At 41.1% G+C, this 18,466-nt stretch overlaps 1 protein-coding gene across 1 annotated transcript in view; it reads left to right on the top strand.

Annotated features, from left to right (window-relative positions):
- The first annotated feature begins 547 nt into the window (after positions 1-547).
- Positions 548-18,466, top strand: part of fntb (farnesyltransferase, CAAX box, subunit beta) — a 40,051-nt gene continuing 22,132 nt past the window's right edge. The window contains exons 1-3 of the mRNA XM_029702348.1: positions 548-743; positions 1,173-1,237; positions 14,563-14,635. Coding sequence (XP_029558208.1) covers positions 645-743; positions 1,173-1,237; positions 14,563-14,635 — 237 coding nt within the window. The 5' untranslated portion in view covers positions 548-644. The remainder of the gene's footprint in view (positions 744-1,172; positions 1,238-14,562; positions 14,636-18,466) is intronic.

Here is an 18,466-nt window from a genome sequence, read left to right on the forward strand (position 1 = left end):
GGTGTGCCAAGTTGCCTACATGTTTATCTCAAAAGGATTCTAGTAGAAGTTTTACTACATAATAAATAAAGCATGGTTGGATTGAGTTGACACATTTTTCATAAATGACCCCTAGGCATGTATTTTAGGATTCATCAGAATATTCATGCACTAATATGACAGCAAATTAATAGGCCTTGTGGGTGAGAGAGAGAGAGAGAGAGAGAGAGACACACAGAGAGAGAGACAGACAGAGAGAGAGACAGACAGAGAGACAGCGAGACAGAGAGAGACAGAGAGAGAGAGAGAGAGAGAGGGGGGAGGGGGAGAGAGCGAGAGAGACCGAGAGAGAGAGACACAGAGAGAGAGACAGACAGAGAGACAGCGAGACAGAGAGAGAGAGAGAGAGAGACAGAGAGAGACAGAGAGACAGAGAGAGAGAGAGGGGAGGGGGAGAGAGCGAGAGAGACCGAGAGAGAGAGAGAGACAGAGCAAATTGAATTGAGAGACGTTTTGGATTAAATTGTTCCATCTGTTTTGCCGTATGCCTATTATGAAACCCCGCCCACTTAACAGGAAGTAACGGTCAACCTCTCCGTGTTGTATTAGTTGTTGATCACCAGAGAACATTTTAAAGGGAAAATAACGGTACACACAAAACAATCATGCAACGTGTACCGGCGCCGTTCCGGTGCTTCAGCGAATGGCACTCCTCGGAGAAGTTCACAGACGACGGAGTGGAGACGGTGACTTCAGTGGAGCAGGTGAACCTGACGGACAGCTTAGCCCTTTAGTTTTCATGGCGAGCTAGTAAACATCGTTATCTAGCTACACATTTGAGCTAATAAGGGATTTGCGCAATCATAAACAGGTGTTTTTAGACGTGCCTTTAAAACCACTTGCATATGCATTTTGTCACACATGATGTTGGATTAAATAAACTTTAACTAGCTGGTTAAAGAGTGGAGTGAGAAACTGCTCCAATGTTGTCATTCTGAATAATGATAATGTTCTGTATGATAAAGATATGAGAGACAATCATGTAGTGTTTTTTTTTCTTTTCTGCCATCCATAGACGTTTAAACAAAACTATAGTGTGTGCATGCAGTCAGTTTCATTCTCATGCCTGGTTGAAGCTCACATGTTCTGTTCTGCTTTGTGTGTCTCACTCAAACATCTCTTATGTTATCCAGAGAAAAGTCGAACGCAGTATTCAAGAAGTAATCAGTGTTTACAAACAGATACACAGCTTGCCACAGTAAGTAAATGTTCGCCTTCATTCTCTGGTTTTCAGCATGATCATAGACTTAGTCTTGCATGTGAGAATCTGTCATTGCATTGAATGTTACTAAGTAAGCTATGCCTTTTACATTCAATTAGATCACATATTACAAGTTCATGGCCATTTTTAAATAACTTTTTGTGAGCATAAAACTAAATACTTTGAGTAAGACCGATTACATACAAGTCCAAGTTATCAACAAGGTTGTTAACGTTTCACCCTTCTGAACAAGTTATGTACAAGGTTGTTAACGTTTCACCTTTCTGAACAAGTTATGTACAAGGTTGTTAACGTTTCACCTTTCTGAACATTAGTGTCTAGTTTGAGAAATAGTTTGAGAATCAACTGCCAGCTTCATTAAATAGTACCCGCAAAACACCAGTCTCAACGTCAACAGTGAAGAGGCTACACCGGGATGCTGGCCTGCTAGGCAGAGTTGCAAAGAAAAAGCCAATATAAAGAAAAGTTGTCAAAGCCGAAATGACTATTACCCCAAATTCTGGAACGGTAGTGTGTGTATGTATGTGTGTGTATATATCAGTCAAATAGCTTAAACACACTAAAAGTAATTAAAAAAAAAAAAAAATATATATATATATATATATATATATACAGTTGAAGTCAGAAGTTTACATACACCTTAGCCAAATACATTTAAACTCAAATACATTTAAACTCAGTTTTTCACAATTCCTGACATTTAATCCTAGTAAAAATTCCCTGTCTTAGGTCAGTTAGGATCACCACTTTATTTTAAGAATGTGAAATGTCAGAATAATAGAGAATTATTTATTTCAGCTTTTATTTCTTTCATCACATTCCCAGTGGGTCAGAAGTTTACATACACTCAATTAGTATTTGCTTGGGGTCATTGTCCATTTGGAAGAGTCATTTACAACCAAGCTTTAACTTCCTGACTGATGTCTTGAGATGTTGCTTCAATATAGCCACATAATTTTCCTACCTCATGATGCCATCTATTTTATGAAGTGCACCAGTCCATCCTGCAGCAAAGCACCCCCACAATATGATGCTGCCACCCCCGTGCTTCACGGTTGGGATGGTGTTCTTCAGCTTGCAAGCCCCCCTTTTTCCTCCAAACAACTATGGTATTTATGGCCAAACAGTTTTATTTTTGTTTCATCAGACCAGAGGACATTTCTCCAAAAAGTAAGATCTTTGTCCCCATGTGCAGCTGCAAACCGTAGTCTGGCTTTTTTTCTGGGAGTTTTGGAGCAGTGGCTTCTTCCTTGCTGAGTGGCCTTTCAGGTTATGTCCATATAGGACTCGTTTTACTGTGGATATAGATACTTTTGTAGCTATTTCCTCCAGCATCTTCACAAGGTCCTTTGCTGTTGTTCTGGGATTGTTTTGCACTTTTCGCACCAAAGTATGTTCATCTCTAGGAGACAGAACGCGTCTCCTTCCTGAGCGGTATGACGGCTGCGTGGTCCCATGGTGTTTATACTTGCGTACTATTTTTTGTACAGATGAACAACCTATCCCTCAACGTAACCAAGACTAAGGAGATTATTGTGGACTACAGGAAAAGGAGGACCAAGCACGCCCCCATTCTCATCGACGGGGCTGTAGTGGAGCAGGTTGAGAGCTTCAAGTTCCTTGGTGTCTACATCAACAACAAACTAGAATGGTCCAAACACACCAAGACAGTTGTGAAGAAAACTAAAAAGATTTGGCATGGGTCCTGAGATCCTCAAAAGGTTTTACAGCTGCAACATCGAGAGCATCCTGACTGGTTGCATCACTGCCTGGTACGGCAATTGCTTGCGATCTCTGACTGCAAGGCACTACAGAGGGTAGTACGTACGGCCCAGTACATCACTGGGGCAAAGCTGCCTGCCATCCAGGACCTCTACACCAGGCGGTGTCTGAGGAAGGCCCTAAAAATTGTCAAAGACCCCAGCCACCCCAGTCATAGACTGTTCTCTCTACTACTGCATGGCAAGCGGTACCGGAGTGCCAAGTCTAGGACAAAAAGGCTTCTCAACAGTTTTTACCCACAAGCCATAAGACTCCTGAACAGGTAATCAAATGGCTACCCGGACTATTTGCATTGTGTGCCCCCCACCCCCTCTTTTTACACTGCTGCTACTCTCTGTTTATAGTATATGCATAGTCACTTTAACTCAGTGCTTCTCAATTATTTTCTGTTACGCCCCCCCTAGGAAGAAGTAAACATTTCGCGCCCCCCCCAACTCTCCGCCGCGACTGTAAATAGTATCATTTGTCTATAAAATTGTTATAAGTACACCTCTGCATAACATTGTATCCTTATTAACATTAAAGAAAAAAGAAAGAAATATAGATCAACTTACTACAAAGAATAACTTTATTAACATTGTTTTTTTTTGTTTGTAACAGAAAAGACTTCAAGTGCATCAATTTGCCTGAAAAAAAAAAAAAATTCAACCCTTATTTAAACTGTAAACATTTTTTGACCATTTGATACTGAAAAATAAAATTCTATATAATCAATAAATAATAAATTCAAATTGATCAGCAACATTAACTCAGGAGCACAATATATGAAACATTTTGACCTATAAAACAAAAATGAATAAAACAATGTGCTGATTTTTTTTTAAATCAAAATGAGGAAGTCAGGATTAATGGCTACAATGAGCACGGTTTGCAGAGCACAGCTTTTCCAAGCGGGGTTTGAAGCATCATACTGCAACTCTCAGCTCCTGCTCAATGTTTAGCTGGGACCTGTACTTGGTCTTCAGTGCAGCAACAGCAGAGAAGCCAGTCTCACAAAGATAAGATGTTGCAAAAGGAAGAAGAATGCCCATGGCCCTCTGCCCTAAGAGTGGATACTGCCTCTCTACACTCAGCCAGAATTCACTCATTGTCTGTGATGTGAACCTCAGTCTGAATGTGGAGTCAGACGTCATATCAATGAACTGGTCCTCCTCTGCAGAGCTGAAACCAGTTGGAGCTGGTGCATTGAAAGGATCTCTCACCCAGTCATATTGGGAACTGTTTTCAGGGAAGTACTTTTTAAAGAATCCCATCAGTGATGAAATATGCTCCTTAATATATGGAATCACTGAGGTGGCATCATAGTCAGTAGTGTCAACAAATTCATGCAGGTTCTCCAATGAATCAGTATTTCCTTCATCAAGTCGCCTGCCCCACATTGCAGTGAAAGAGCTGATCTTGTCTGTGACCTGAGGGAGGTGTTTATCTTTCCCTTGAAGCTGTAGATTTAGTTCATTTAGCTTTCCAAATATGTCACTCAGGTAGGCCAGTTTTGCCAGGAAGTTCTCATCACTAAATGTTTCTGTGATGTCATACTTGTGCTCCTGCTCCAAAAACATTCTTATCTGCTCTCTGTGCTCAAAAACTCGGGACAAGACTTTTCCTCGTGACAGCCACCTTGCTTCACTGTGAAACAGCACAGCTTGATGTTCAGCTCCCATCTCCTCACAGATAGCAGAGAAGACTCTTGTTTTTAGTGGTCTGGTCTTTATACAATTGACTACACCTACAATGTCAGTCATAACCTCACTTAATTCAGAGGAAAGGTGCCTTGATGCCAGTGCTTCTCTGTGTATAACACAGTGTGTCCACTCAGCATTAGGTGAGGCCTTCTTGATGAGTGCCCGAAGTCCTTTTCTCATCCCTGCCATGGTCTGTGCACCATCACTGCAAACACCAATGCAGTTCTCCCACTTTAGCCCATTCTCAGTCAGGAAGCAGTCCAGCATTTTAAATATCTCTTCAGCTGTGGCTCTGTCTCTGACATATTTACAAAAAAGTAGATCCTCACACAGGGAGTTTGTCATGTCAAAACGTACATAAGCGATAAACAAACAGTCTTTGTTGCTGTCAGTTGCTTCATCGAACTGTAAGGCAAAACGTTTGTCTTTGAGTTTATCTACCAGCTGTTCTTTAAGATCGTTAGCAATGTCATTTATACGTCTGGCGACAGTGTCATTGGACAGAGGGATAGTTTTTATTTTTGCAGCACTTGCGTCATCCAGCATGACAGAGACCATGTCTAATGCTGCAGGCAGTATCAGCTCCTCTGCTATGTAGTGTTTTTTTTTTGCACTGAGCAATTTGGTACGCCACCTTATATGATGCTAACAGTGCTCGCTGGTTTACTGAAGAAGCATTCACAAAGCGGGACGATTGTTGACAATATTTGGCACGTTTTCGCTGAAAAAAACTCAAGCGGCTTATCAGCGTGATTGGGGTGTAATGTCTTTAAGTGACGCCTTAATTTATTTGGCTTCATGCTGTCCGCTGCCAACATTTTTAGACACAGTAAACATACCGGTCTTTCCTCATCTCCCACCGTAGTCACAGTGAAGCCAAGCGCTACATACGCGTGTTATGGTGTTAATACTTGCGTACTATTGTTTGTACAGATGAACGTGGTACCTTCAGGCGTTTGGAAATTGCTCCCAAGGATAAACCAGAATTTCTTTTTTCTAAGGTCTTGGCTGATTTCTTTAGATTTTCCCATGACGTCAAGCAAGAGGCACTGAGTTTGAAGGTAGGCCTTGAAATACATCCACAGGTACACCTCCAATTGACTCAAATTATGTCAATTAGCCTATCAGAAGCCTCTAAAGCCATGACATCATTTTCTGGAATTTTCCAAGCTGTTTAAAGGCACAGTCAACTTAGTGCATGTAAACTTCTGACCCACTGGAATTGTGATACAGTGAATTATAAGTGAAACAATTGTTGGAAAAATTACTTGTCATGCACACTGTAGATGTCCTAACCAACTTGCCAAAACTATAGTTTGTTAACAATACATTTGTTGAGTGGTTGAAAAATGAGTTTTAATGTCTCCAACCCAAGTGTATGTAAACCTCCGACTTCAACTTTATATATATCAGTCAAATGGCTTAAACACACTAAAACTAAAAATATATATTTATTTAATCAGTCAAATAGCTTAAACACACTAAAACTAAGAAAAAAAAGTCTAATCAAAAGGCTGGTGCGTCTCAATTCAGAACGGCAGCATGGTAATAAACTAAAACACTGCTCTTTGGGAAGGAGATTAGAGTGACTGCTAAGGCTCGATACATTCATTAAGCAGGTAGTCTAGCCTAGAAAACCTACAACAATCCACATGATTAACATGACATCAATAACGCAGCCGCATCGCGACTCCCAGGTGCCCCGGTGTCAGAAATCAAAAGGTGGTTTAGTACTTTAGTTTAAAAGCTTTGACGAAGGCACTCTTTTTTTTTTTTTTTCAATGAGAAAATAGAAATCCACTTTGGGTTAAAAATCGAATAAGACTTCTGTTTTCTAAGATGTAGCCTACGATGCAATACTCGTGATCCTTTTAAGGAGAACGAAAACGACTGTCTACGTTTCAACACCACCGCAGAAGCTTTGCTATTCGGCATCTTCCCAATTTAAGTAGCCTTGTTTTGTTTGGCTACTTGATCATTTTATTATAATTATAATTTTATTTATTTACCCTTTATTTAACTAGGCAAGTCAGTTAAGAACAAATTCTTATTTACAATGACGGCCTACCAAAAGGCAAAAGGCATCCTATGGGGACAGGGGCCTGGGATTAAAAATTAAAAATACAATATAGGACAAAACACACATCACAACAATAGAGACAACACTACATCAAGAGAGACCTAAAGACAACAACATAGCAAGGCAACAACACATGACAACACAGCATGGTAGTAACACAACATAACAACAACATGGTAGCAACACAACATGGTAGCAGCACAACATGACAACAACATGGTAGAAACACAACATGACAACAACAGGGAGCAACACAACATGACAACAACATGGTAGCAACACAACATGGTAGCAGCACAACATTACAACAACATGGTAGAAACACAACATGACAACAACAGGGAGCAACACAACATGACAACAACATGGTAGCAACACAACATGGTAGCAGCACAACATGACAACAACATGGTAGAAACACAACATGACAACAACAGGGAGCAACACAACATGACAACAACATGGTAGCAACACAACATGGTAGAAACACAACATGACAACAACAGGGAGCAACACAACATGACAACAACATGGTAGCAACACAACATGGTAGCAACACAACATGACAACAACATGGTAGCAACACAACATGGTACAAACATTATTTGGCAGAACTAGGGCAGCCCACCTCTTCCAATGCATTGAGGAGGAAAAGTGTGCATCTAATCCTACTAGAAGAAGAGTGGAAATGAGTACAACATCCAGGCATTAGTAGATTTTTCGAAAATTCCCACATTATAAAGCATTCTATTTTGGCATACGAAGAATGCGCGATTGTGTTGTTTCCCACTATTTGTTGATAACTAATTGTCAGCTGTTGTCAAAGCCGTAATGACTTACATCCGGGCATTTGAAGTATACTCGCATACTATTAAACATAATTTTTTTGCATACTCAAAAGGACAGCTATTTAGGACGCAAGTAGTACTAGCTGTAATGACGGACCAGAGGTAGTACTGGCTGTAATGACGGACCAGAGGTAGTACCGGAACATCATAGCAATGTCTTGTTTCTGTCATTTTCTCTCCATTCAAAGCACCACACCTGTTTTTATCACCATGACAGAGTGAGTATATCATATTGCCTTCAGAAAGTATTCATGCCCTTGATTTACTCCACATTTTGTTGTTACAGCCTGAATTCAAAATTGATTAAGTTTATTTTTTTCCTCACCCATCTACACACAATACCCCATAATGACAAAGTGAAAATATGTTTTTAGAAATGTATGCATATTTTATTGAGAACATTCAAAGTTGTCTTGGTAAGCAACTCGAGTCTATATTTCTCCTTGTGTTTTAGGTTATTGTCCTGCTGAAAGTTGAATTTGTATACCAGTGACTGTAAAGCAAACTGAACCAGGTTTTCCTCTAGGATTTTGCTGATGACAAGCATACCCATAACATGATGCAGCCACCACCATGCTTGAAAATATGAAGAGTGATAATCAGTGATATTTTGGGGGAAAATCCAACACAACGCTTTTTATTCAGGACATAAAGCTCATTACTTTGCCACATTTTTTTTGCAGTTTTACTTTAGTGCCTTATTGCAAACAGGATGCATGTTTTTGAATATTTGTATTCTGTACAGACTTCCTTATTTTCACTCTGTCAATTAGGTTAGTATTGTGGAGTAACTACAATGTTGTAACAGTTTTACGTCATCATTGGCCTTACGGTGAGATCCCTGAGTGGTTTTCTCTCCGGTATCTGCGTTAGGAAGGACGCCTGTATCTTTGTAGTGACTGGGTGTATTGATACATCTGAGTTAGGAAGGACGCCTGTATCTTTGTAGTGACTGGGTGTATGGATACATCTGAGTTAGGAAGGACGCCTGTATCTTTGTAGTGACTGGGTGTATTGATACATCTGCGTTAGGAAGGACGCCTGTATCTTTGTAGTGACTGGGTGTATTGATACATCTGCGTTAGGAAGGACGCCTGTATCTTTGTAGTGACTGGGTGTATTGATACATCTGAGTTAGGAAGGACGCCTGTATCTTTGTAGTGACTGGGTGTATTGATACATCTGAGTTAGGAAGGACGCCTGTATCTTTGTAGTGACTGGGTGTATTGATACACCAATGGAGTGTAATTAATAACTTTACAATGCTCAAAGGGATATTCAATGTCTATTTAATTTTTCATTTTTACCCATCTATCAATAGGTGGCCTTGTTATTATGTGACTTATTAAGCACATTTTTACTTGTGAACTTATTTAGGCTTACCATAACAAAGGGGTTGAATACTTTTTGACTCAAGACATTTCAGCTTTGAATTTGTTATTCATTTTGAACCATTTCTAAAAACACAAATCCACTTTGACATTATGGGGTATTGTGTGTAGGCCATTGACACAAAATCTAAATTGAATCAATTTTAAATTCAGGCTGCAATGCAACAAAATGTGGGGAAAAAGTAGACACCTTTTTTACAAAGCGACTCACAGTAATGCATTTTGTATGGGTGGCTCCAGCAAGAATCGAACCCACGACACAGGGCCACTTAATACTGAACATGTGTAAGTAAGCATTACAAGCACCGAGCACAATCTACTGTCATCAAGTACTATTAAATTAGTGAAGATATGTTCATGACTAATACCCCAGCAGTCAAAACACACTACAGTGTTGGGTGGGTGGTGTATATGAAACATGACCTTCAGTTCAGCCAGGCCTCTGTTATATGTCTGTCTTGTTCTCTCTACACGCACTGTTTGCATTGACCCCCCTCCCCCCACACACACACACATATATTTTGTTGTTTGCCTTGAACCCCCCCCCCCCCGACCCAACCACCACATACTGTATGTAGTTATCAGTCAACCAATAACAGGTTGACTGACTCACGCCGTTTCCAGGACAACGTATCTAGCACAGCTGATTGTTGTGTCCGACCAGACTTCGACAGACCGCACCGCAGTAGGATGGAATGAACAACATACATCACCGCTTAGACAATGATCATGATGACTCACATTATCACAATGTAATGTAACTCTTCTAGCCAGTAATAGTCATATTGTCTGGTTGCTGGGATATTCATGTAAAATGAAAAACGACATTGGTATTATACCTTCCCCTATATATAGTGCCTTCGGAAAGTATTCAGACCCCTTGACTTTTTCCAAGTTTTGTTACGTTACAGCCTTATGGATAATTAAAAAAAAACATTTTTTTTTAAAAATCCTCAGCAATCTACACACAATACCCCATAATGACAAAGCAAAAATGGGTTTGTAGAAAAATTGTGCAAATGTATTAATAAACAAATACCTTATTTACATAAGTATTCAGACCCTTTTGCTATGAGACTTGAAATTGAGCTCAGGTGCATCCTGTTTCCATTGATCATCCTTGAGATGTTTCTACAACTTGATTGGAGTCCACCTGTAGTAAATTCAATTGATTGGACATGATGTGGAAAGGAACACACCCGTCTATATGAGGTCCCACAGTTGACAGTACATGTCAGAGCAAAAACCAAGCCATGAGGTTGAAGGAATTGTCCGTAGAGCTCCGAGACAGGATTGTGTCGAGGCACAGATCTGGGGAAGGGTACCAAAACATTTCTGTAGCATTGAAGGTTCCCAAGAACACAGTGGCCTCCATCATTCTTAAATGGAATAAGTTTGTAACCACCAAGACAATTCCTAGAGCTGGCCGCCTGGCCAAACTGAGCAATCAGGGGAGAAGGGCCTTGTCCAGGGAGGTGACCAAGAACCCCGATGGTCACTTTGAAAGAGCTGTAGAGTAGGTGTGTCCAAACTTTTGACTGGTAATAAATATATATATTAGTGATGTACCGATATTATATTTTTGGCCGATATCCGATTTTTTTTTTCCTTGCCAAAATAGAAACGATACTGACAACCGATATTTAAATATTTTAGTGGCCTTTTAAGCATTCTAGTACAGTTAAATAGTTAACACACACGCACACATGGACGCAGTGGTCTAAGGCACTTCATCTCAGTGCAAGAGGTGTCATTACAGTCCCTGGTTCGAATCCAGGCTGTATCACATCCGGCTGTGATTGGGAGTCCCATAGGACGGCACACAATTAGCCCAGCGTCGTCCGGGTTTGGCCGGGGTAGGACAATATTGTAAATAAGAATTTGTTCTTAACTGACTCATTTACATTTAAGTCATTTAGCCGACGCTCTTATCCAGAGCGACTTACAAATCCTAGTTAACACTATTTGACGTGTCAAATAATACGCTTGTTGACTAATCAGGGCCTAAATATGACCGCAGGTCATATAATAATTTAACGCGTTCATTCATTTTTTTTTTACAAAGTTATTACACATTGATTACACTATCACTCGTATTTCATGTCACAATGATTAATCGATACGTCTGCTATGATGCTGGTGAGGTTGTCTCGCACACCTTCAGTGCTGGTCATTAAAAAAAAAAGCTATCTAGCTCATGGATCCAAACAATGTTCTTCCCCAAAAACATAGAAAAATGACATCTGTTTCAGTAGCTATAGTTAGCTAGCTAACTAACTATAAAGCTAGTTGTCATCTAAAATAAGCCTAATTTCTAAGACAGTTCTTATTTGATTAATGGTTGGACCCATCTATGTGAAGCTAGCCACAATAAGGATTAGCCATAATAGTGGACTTTGCTGTTAGCCTTCAAAATAAAGGTATGGCATATTCCTACTATTTGTATTAATTTGCATCACTGTCAATGACATAGTGGAATTTGCAATTTGCCTTCAAAATAAAAGTATGCCATTGACAGTGATGCAAATAAATACAAATAGTAGAATTACGCCATAGTTTTATTTTGAAGGCTAACCGCAAAGTCCACTATTGTGCCTAATCCTAATTGTGGCTAGCTTCACAACACATAACCCGGTCCAGTCAAGCCTCACTAGCCAGATGAAGCTAGTTGGCTGCTTATAATGTTAGCTTTGGACAACAGGGTTAAGTAGCTGGCTAGCTATTTATTTTCCTGAACAGAAGTTCAATTTCAATAGAAGTGGCAACCTAGCTAATACTTACTCACAAGGATTCCTTAATCATTGCTAAGAATAATGAAAATGACTGCAGTTTCTACTGGTCATTGTTTTCAGACTGGTTGTATTGGTGCTAGCTAGGTACCAAACTAAAGCTAGCTACCCCAGAAGTTGCGGTCGAACAAATTATGCTTTATTACCAACATGGTATTGTAAACATCATTCGTGGCTGGTGTTTGCTTGTTTGCAGACTTTTTTGTACAGCTTTGACAGAGTTACTGTATCTTTTTTGATACGCAAAGACCCAAATGGCATTCCATAGTATATAAGTTGTGAAGCTCATAGCAGTGACGCTATTACTGTGTAACTCCGGTAGGGCAACATCTGAAAAATAGCGCACTTGGTACCGGTGCTCAACCAGTCGCCGAAAGCCAACGTCACCCACGACAGAGAACGGTTGATTGTCAAGGGCAATGAATTCCATTATCTTGGCTTTAATGGATTTCACCTTTGAGTTGTCTCGCTGAAATGTTGTTACTCTTTCAAATGACTGCTTGACTTGTTGACTGCTCGATCCACACAGCAGACATTGTGAGCTAGGTTAGGAATGCTATGTTGCACGTTTAGCGCAACATTTTACGTGGTGTCATTACGTCATGTGCCTACCTATATAACGTAGGTACGTCAGCTCTATCTATCTATCTATCTATCTATCTATCTATCTATCTATCTATCTATCTATCTATCTATCTATCTATCTATCTATCTATCTATCTATCTATCTATCTATCTATCTATCTATGAGATGAAGACAGACCAGCACATCTGAATACAAATTACAACTTCTAATTTAATTCTGATTAGCCTGTAAAGGTATTATCCATCCTAGTCCAAACATTCAAGTTTGAAAGGACAGTATGCTTTATCAAAGGTTGCTACAATATGTAACAGCTGTAGTGCTTGGAGACATCTGTGTTAACGTCTGTGTGGTTGCTGGGGTGTTGTGATGTTCTTATTGTACAGTATGGTAATAATGAAATGCCAGCTGATCTGTGACTAACTCAGTGACTAAGCCTGTACTGAACATAGCAGACCAAAGCAGGTAGATTCTAATTACATGCACCTCTACACACACACACACACACACAGCCTTAGACGCAGGGGAATGGATGTGCACGTGTCACTGCTGGCCCCTGCAGATCAACAGTACTGAGTTGGTTAATTGGGAGATCACTGCTGGCCCCTGCAGATCAACAGTACTGAGTTGGTTAATTGGGAGATCACTGCTGGCCCCTGCAGATCAACAGTACTGAGTTGGTTAATTGGGAGATCACTGCTGGCCCCTGCAGATCAACAGTACTGAGTTGGTTAATTGGGAGATCACTGCTGGCCCCTGCAGATCAACAGTACTGAGTTGGTTAATTGGGAGATCATTGCTGGCCCCTGCAGATCAACAGTACTGAGTTGGTTAATTGGGAGATCACTGCTGGCCCCTGCAGATCAACAGTACTGAGTTGGTTAATTGGGAGATCACTGCTGGTACCTGCAGATCAACAGTACTGAGTTGGTTAATTGGGAGATCACTGCTGGCCCCTGCAGATCAACAGTACTGAGTTGGTTAATTGGGAGATCACTGCTGGCCCCTGCAGATCAACAGTACTGAGTTGGTTAATTGGGAGATCACTGCTGGTACCTGCAGATCAACAGTACTGAGTTGGTTAATTGGGAGATCACTGCTGGTACCTGCAGATCAACAGTACTGAGTTGGTTAATTGGGAGATCACTGCTGGTACCTGCAGATCAACAGTACTGAGTTGGTTAATTGGGAGATCACTGCTGGTACCTGCAGATCAACAGTACTGAGTTGGTTAATTGGGAGATCACTGCTGGCCCCTGCAGATCAACAGTACTGAGTTGGTTAATTGGGAGATCATTGCTGGCCCCTGCAGATCAACAGTACTGAGTTGGTTAATTGGGAGATCACTGCTGGCCCCTGCAGATCAACAGTACTGAGTTGGTTAATTGGGAGATCACTGCTGGTACCTGCAGATCAACAGTACTGAGTTGGTTAATTGGGAGATCACTGCTGGTACCTGCAGATCAACAGTACTGAGTTGGTTAATTGGGAGAAAGGAGAGACATGATTTTCTTCTGAAGTTGTTAAAGAAGTCACTCTAAGTAGAATGTACAGTAGTTTTAAACATATAAAAATGCATATTATATGCATAAAAGGTAGCCTAGTATTTGAAGGTACTCCAAATGTATTTAGCTTATTGTGTAGCCTATGTTATGTTTGTTGTGTATGTATCCAAGCCAATATCAGATTTTAGTTATTTTTTTATTCTACCTTTTATGTAACCAGGTAGGCTAGTTGAGAACAAGTTCTCATTTACAACTGCGACCTGGCCTAGATAAAGCAAAGCAGTGCGACAAAAACAACAACACAGAGATACACATAAACAAATATACAGTCAATAACACAATGTAAAAATCTATGTACAGTGTGTGCAAATGTAGGGAGGTAAGGCAATAAATAGGCTATAGAGACGAAATAATAATTACAATTTAGCGTTAACACTGGACTGATAGATGTGTTACTAGCTTTAGCAGCCATAATGTAGCCTGGTTCCAGATCAGTTTATACTCTCGCCTACTCCATTGCTGTCATTGTCAAGCCATACATGGCAGTGAGTTGGCATGATAGCACAAACAGACTGACGCTCAGCCTATTAGCAACCAAAATGTGTACATGTATGGATTTCCGCTCTGTGTTTTCTCCTCAGGCCCACTCTATTGAGAGACCAGCACTACCAGTACCTGAAGAAAGGATTACATCATCTCTCTGATGCTTATGCGGTATGTAGACTACTGCCAAGGCAAACAACTGTATACACTCTGAGCCTGCATGAGAACTAATTACCTAAGTGTATTTCCCACAAAGCACATCATTGATGACCACATACTATATATAATAATTGCCATTTATCTGAAGATGGGCTTATGTCATCTCTCAGAACTCATCTCCACCACTTACTTGTATTCATATAAAGATAGCTAGGTGAGTCAACCATATGTCACAGTAAGTACATTTTTCCTCAGTATAGTAGCTATCAGAAAAGTCAGTGTTAGTTAGGGGGAAAAGTCAGTGCTAGTTAGGGGGATAAGTCAGCGCTAGTTAGGGGGAAAAGTCAGCGCTAGTTAGGGGGAAAAGTCAGCGCTAGTTAGGGGGAAAAGTCAGTGCTAGTTAGGGGAAAAGTCAGTGCTAGTTAGGGGGAAAAGGCAGTGCTAGTTAGGGGGAAAAGTCAGCGCTAGTTAGGGGAAAAGTCAGTGCTAGTTAGGGGGAAAAGGCAGCGCTAGTTAGGGGGAAAAGGCAGCGCTAGTTAGGGGGAAAAGGCAGCGCTAGTTAGGGGGAAAAGTCAGCGCTAGTTAGGGGGAAAAGTCAGTGCTAGTTAGGGGGAAAAGTCAGTGCTAGTTAGGGGAAAAGTCAGTGCTAGTTAGGGGAAAAGTCAGTGCTAGTTAGGGGGAAAAGTCAGTGCTAGTTAGGGGAAAAGTCAGCGCTAGTTAGGGGGAAAAGTCAGTGCTAGTTAGGGGGAAAAGTCAGTGCTAGTTAGGGGGAAAAGTCAGTGCTAGTTAGGGGGAAAAGTCAGTGCTAGTTAGGGGGAAAAGTCAGTGCTAGTTAGGGGGAAAAGTCAGTGCTAGTTAGGGGGAAAAGTCAGTGCTAGTTAGGGGGAAAAGTCAGCGCTAGTTAGGGGGAAAAGTCAGCGCTAGTTAGGGGGAAAAATCAGTGCTATTTAGGGGGAAAAATCAGTGCTAGTTAGGGGGAAAAGTCAGTGCTAGTTAGGGGGAAAAGTCAGCGCTAGTTAGGGGGAAAAGTCAGCGCTAGTTAGGGGAAAAGTCAGTGCTAGTTAGGGGAAAAGTCAGTGCTAGTTAGGGGGAAAAGTCAGCGCTAGTTAGGGGGAAAAGTCAGTGCTAGTTAGGGGGAAAAGTCAGCGCTAGTTAGGGGAAAAGTCAGTGTTAGTTAGGGGGAAAAGTCAGCGCTAGTTAGGGGGAAAAGTCAGCGCTAGTTAGGGGGAAAAGTCAGTGCTAGTTAGGGGGAAAAGTCAGTGCTAGTTAGGGGGAAAAGTCAGTGCTAGTTAGGGGGAAAAGTCAGTGCTAGTTAGGGGAAAAGTCAGTGCTAGTTAGGGGGAAAAGTCAGTGCTAGTTAGGGGGAAAAGTCAGCGCTAGTTAGGGGGAAAAGTCAGTGCTAGTTAGGGGGAAAAGTCAGCGCTAGTTAGGGGGAAAAGTCAGCGCTAGTTAGGGGGAAAAGTCAGCGCTAGTTAAGGGGAAAAGTCAGTGCTAGTTAGGGGGAAAAGTCAGCGCTAGTCGGAAAAAACAAGTGGTTGGGGGGGATTTAATGAAGATATTCTTCTTCATCGCTATTGGTCAGAACTGAAGATGTGCCTCATACTCTAAAATGGTCTCCTTCGTCCTTTCATCCTCGTCATAGTTTCTAAGTTGCGTTAAGAATTCAAACTTTGGAGCCAATGTTCCGCCCGTTGCAATCTCTTGAAGTTTTCCAAATTCTGTTTTATCTAAAATGAAGAACTACACTGAACAAAAATATAGACGCAACATGTATATAAAGATCTCAGAAATGTTCCATACGCAAGCTTATTTATCTCAAATTTTGTTGCTCAAATTTGTTTACTTCCCTGTTAGTGAGCATTTCTCCTTTGCCAAAATAATCCATCCACCTGACAGGTGTGGCATATCAAGAAGCTGATTAAACAGCATGATTATTACACTGGTGCACCTTGTGCTGGGGATATTATAAGGCCACTCTAAACTGTGCAGTTATGTCACACAACACAATGGCACACATCTCAAGTTTTTAGTGAGAGTGCAATTGAACACAAGCTTTTCACTACAGCCGCAATAATATCTGCTAAATATGTGTACAGTGTGTGACCAATAAGTTTTGATTTGATTTTGACTGCAGGAATGTCCACCAGAGCTGTTGCCAGATAATTCAATGTCAATTGCTCTACCATAAGCTGCTTCCAACGTCGTTTTAGAGAATTTGGCAAACGTCCAACCCGCCTCATAACCGCAGACCACGTGTATGGCATTGTGTGGGCGACCGATTTGCTGATGTCAACGTTGTGAACAGAGTGCCTCATGGTGGCGGTGGGGTTATGGTATGGGCAGGCATAAGCTACGGACAACAAACACAGTTGCATTTTATCAATGGCAATTTGAATGCACAGAGATACCGTGACAAAATCCTGAGGAACCATTGTCGTGCCATTCATCCGACGCCATCACCTCATGTTTCAGCATGATAATGCACAGCCCCATGTCGCAAGGATCTGTACACAATTTTGCAAATGTCCCGGTTCTTCCATGGCCTGCATCCTCATCAGACATGTCACCCATTGAGCATGTTTGGGATGCTCTGGATCGACAGCATGTTCCAGTTCCCACCAATATCCAGCAACTTTGCACAGCCATTGAAGAGGAGTGGGACAACATTCCACAGGCCACAATCAACAACCTGATCAACTCTATGTGAAGGAGATGTCTCGCTGCATGAGGCAAATGGTGGTCGCACCAGATACTGACTGGTTTTCTGATCCACGCACCTACATTTTTTGTGACCAATAGATGCATATCTGTATTCCCAGTCATGTGAAATCCATAGATTAGGGGCTAATTAATTCATTTCATTTGACTGATTTCCTTATGAACTGTAACACAGTAGAATCTTATGAAATTGTTCCATGATGCGTTTATATTTTTGCTCAGTATATATTGAGACTCAGCATTGACAAAAACATTTTAGGTTAAACTGACAGGATATAGACCATTTAAAAAAAAAAAAAAACACCAAACCGTTTTCTGAAATAAATAAATCCTATTTCACCTCTCCTGTTCCAGAGGCAAAATGTACAGTTGGAGTATAATTTTACTGAAACTCTTAATTTTGGAGTAGTCGATATTATATTAGGGTATGGTGCGTTCGGAAAGTATTCAGACCCCTTCACTTTTTCCCCATTTTTTCACGTTACAGCCTTATTCTAAAATGTATTTAAATAGTTTTTCCCCCCCCCTCGTCAATCTACAAACAATACCCCATAGTGACAAAGCAAAAACATATATTATTTTTTTTGTAAAAATAACTGATATCACATTTACATAAGTATTCAGACCCTTTATTCAGTACTTTGTTGAATCTCCTTTGGCAGCGATTACAGCCTCGAGTCTTCTTGGATATGACGCTACACCTGTATTTTGGGAGTTTCTCCCATTCTTCTCTGCAGATCCTCTCAAGCGCTGTCATGTTGGATGGGGAGCGTCGCTGCACAGCTATTTTCAGGTCTCTCAAGAGATGTTCGATCGGGTTCATGTCTGGGCTCTGGCTGAGCCACTCAAGGACATTCAGAGAAGCCACTCCTGTGTTGTCTTGGCTGTGTGCTTAGGGTCATTGCCCTGTTAGGTGAACCTTCCTCCCTGTGTGAGGTCCTGAGTGCTCTGGAGCAGGTTTTTATCAAGGATCTCTCTGTACTTTGCTCCGTTCATCTTTCCCTCGATCCTGACTAGTCTCCCAGTCCCTGCCACTGAAAAACATTCCCACAGCATGATGCTGCCACCACCGTGCTTCACCGTAGGGATGGTACCAGGTTTCCTTCTGATGTGACATTCAGGCCA

Source organism: Salmo trutta, chromosome 1 (genome assembly GCF_901001165.1).
Source record: "Salmo trutta chromosome 1, fSalTru1.1, whole genome shotgun sequence".
NCBI classification, from domain to species: domain Eukaryota; kingdom Metazoa; phylum Chordata; class Actinopteri; order Salmoniformes; family Salmonidae; genus Salmo; species Salmo trutta.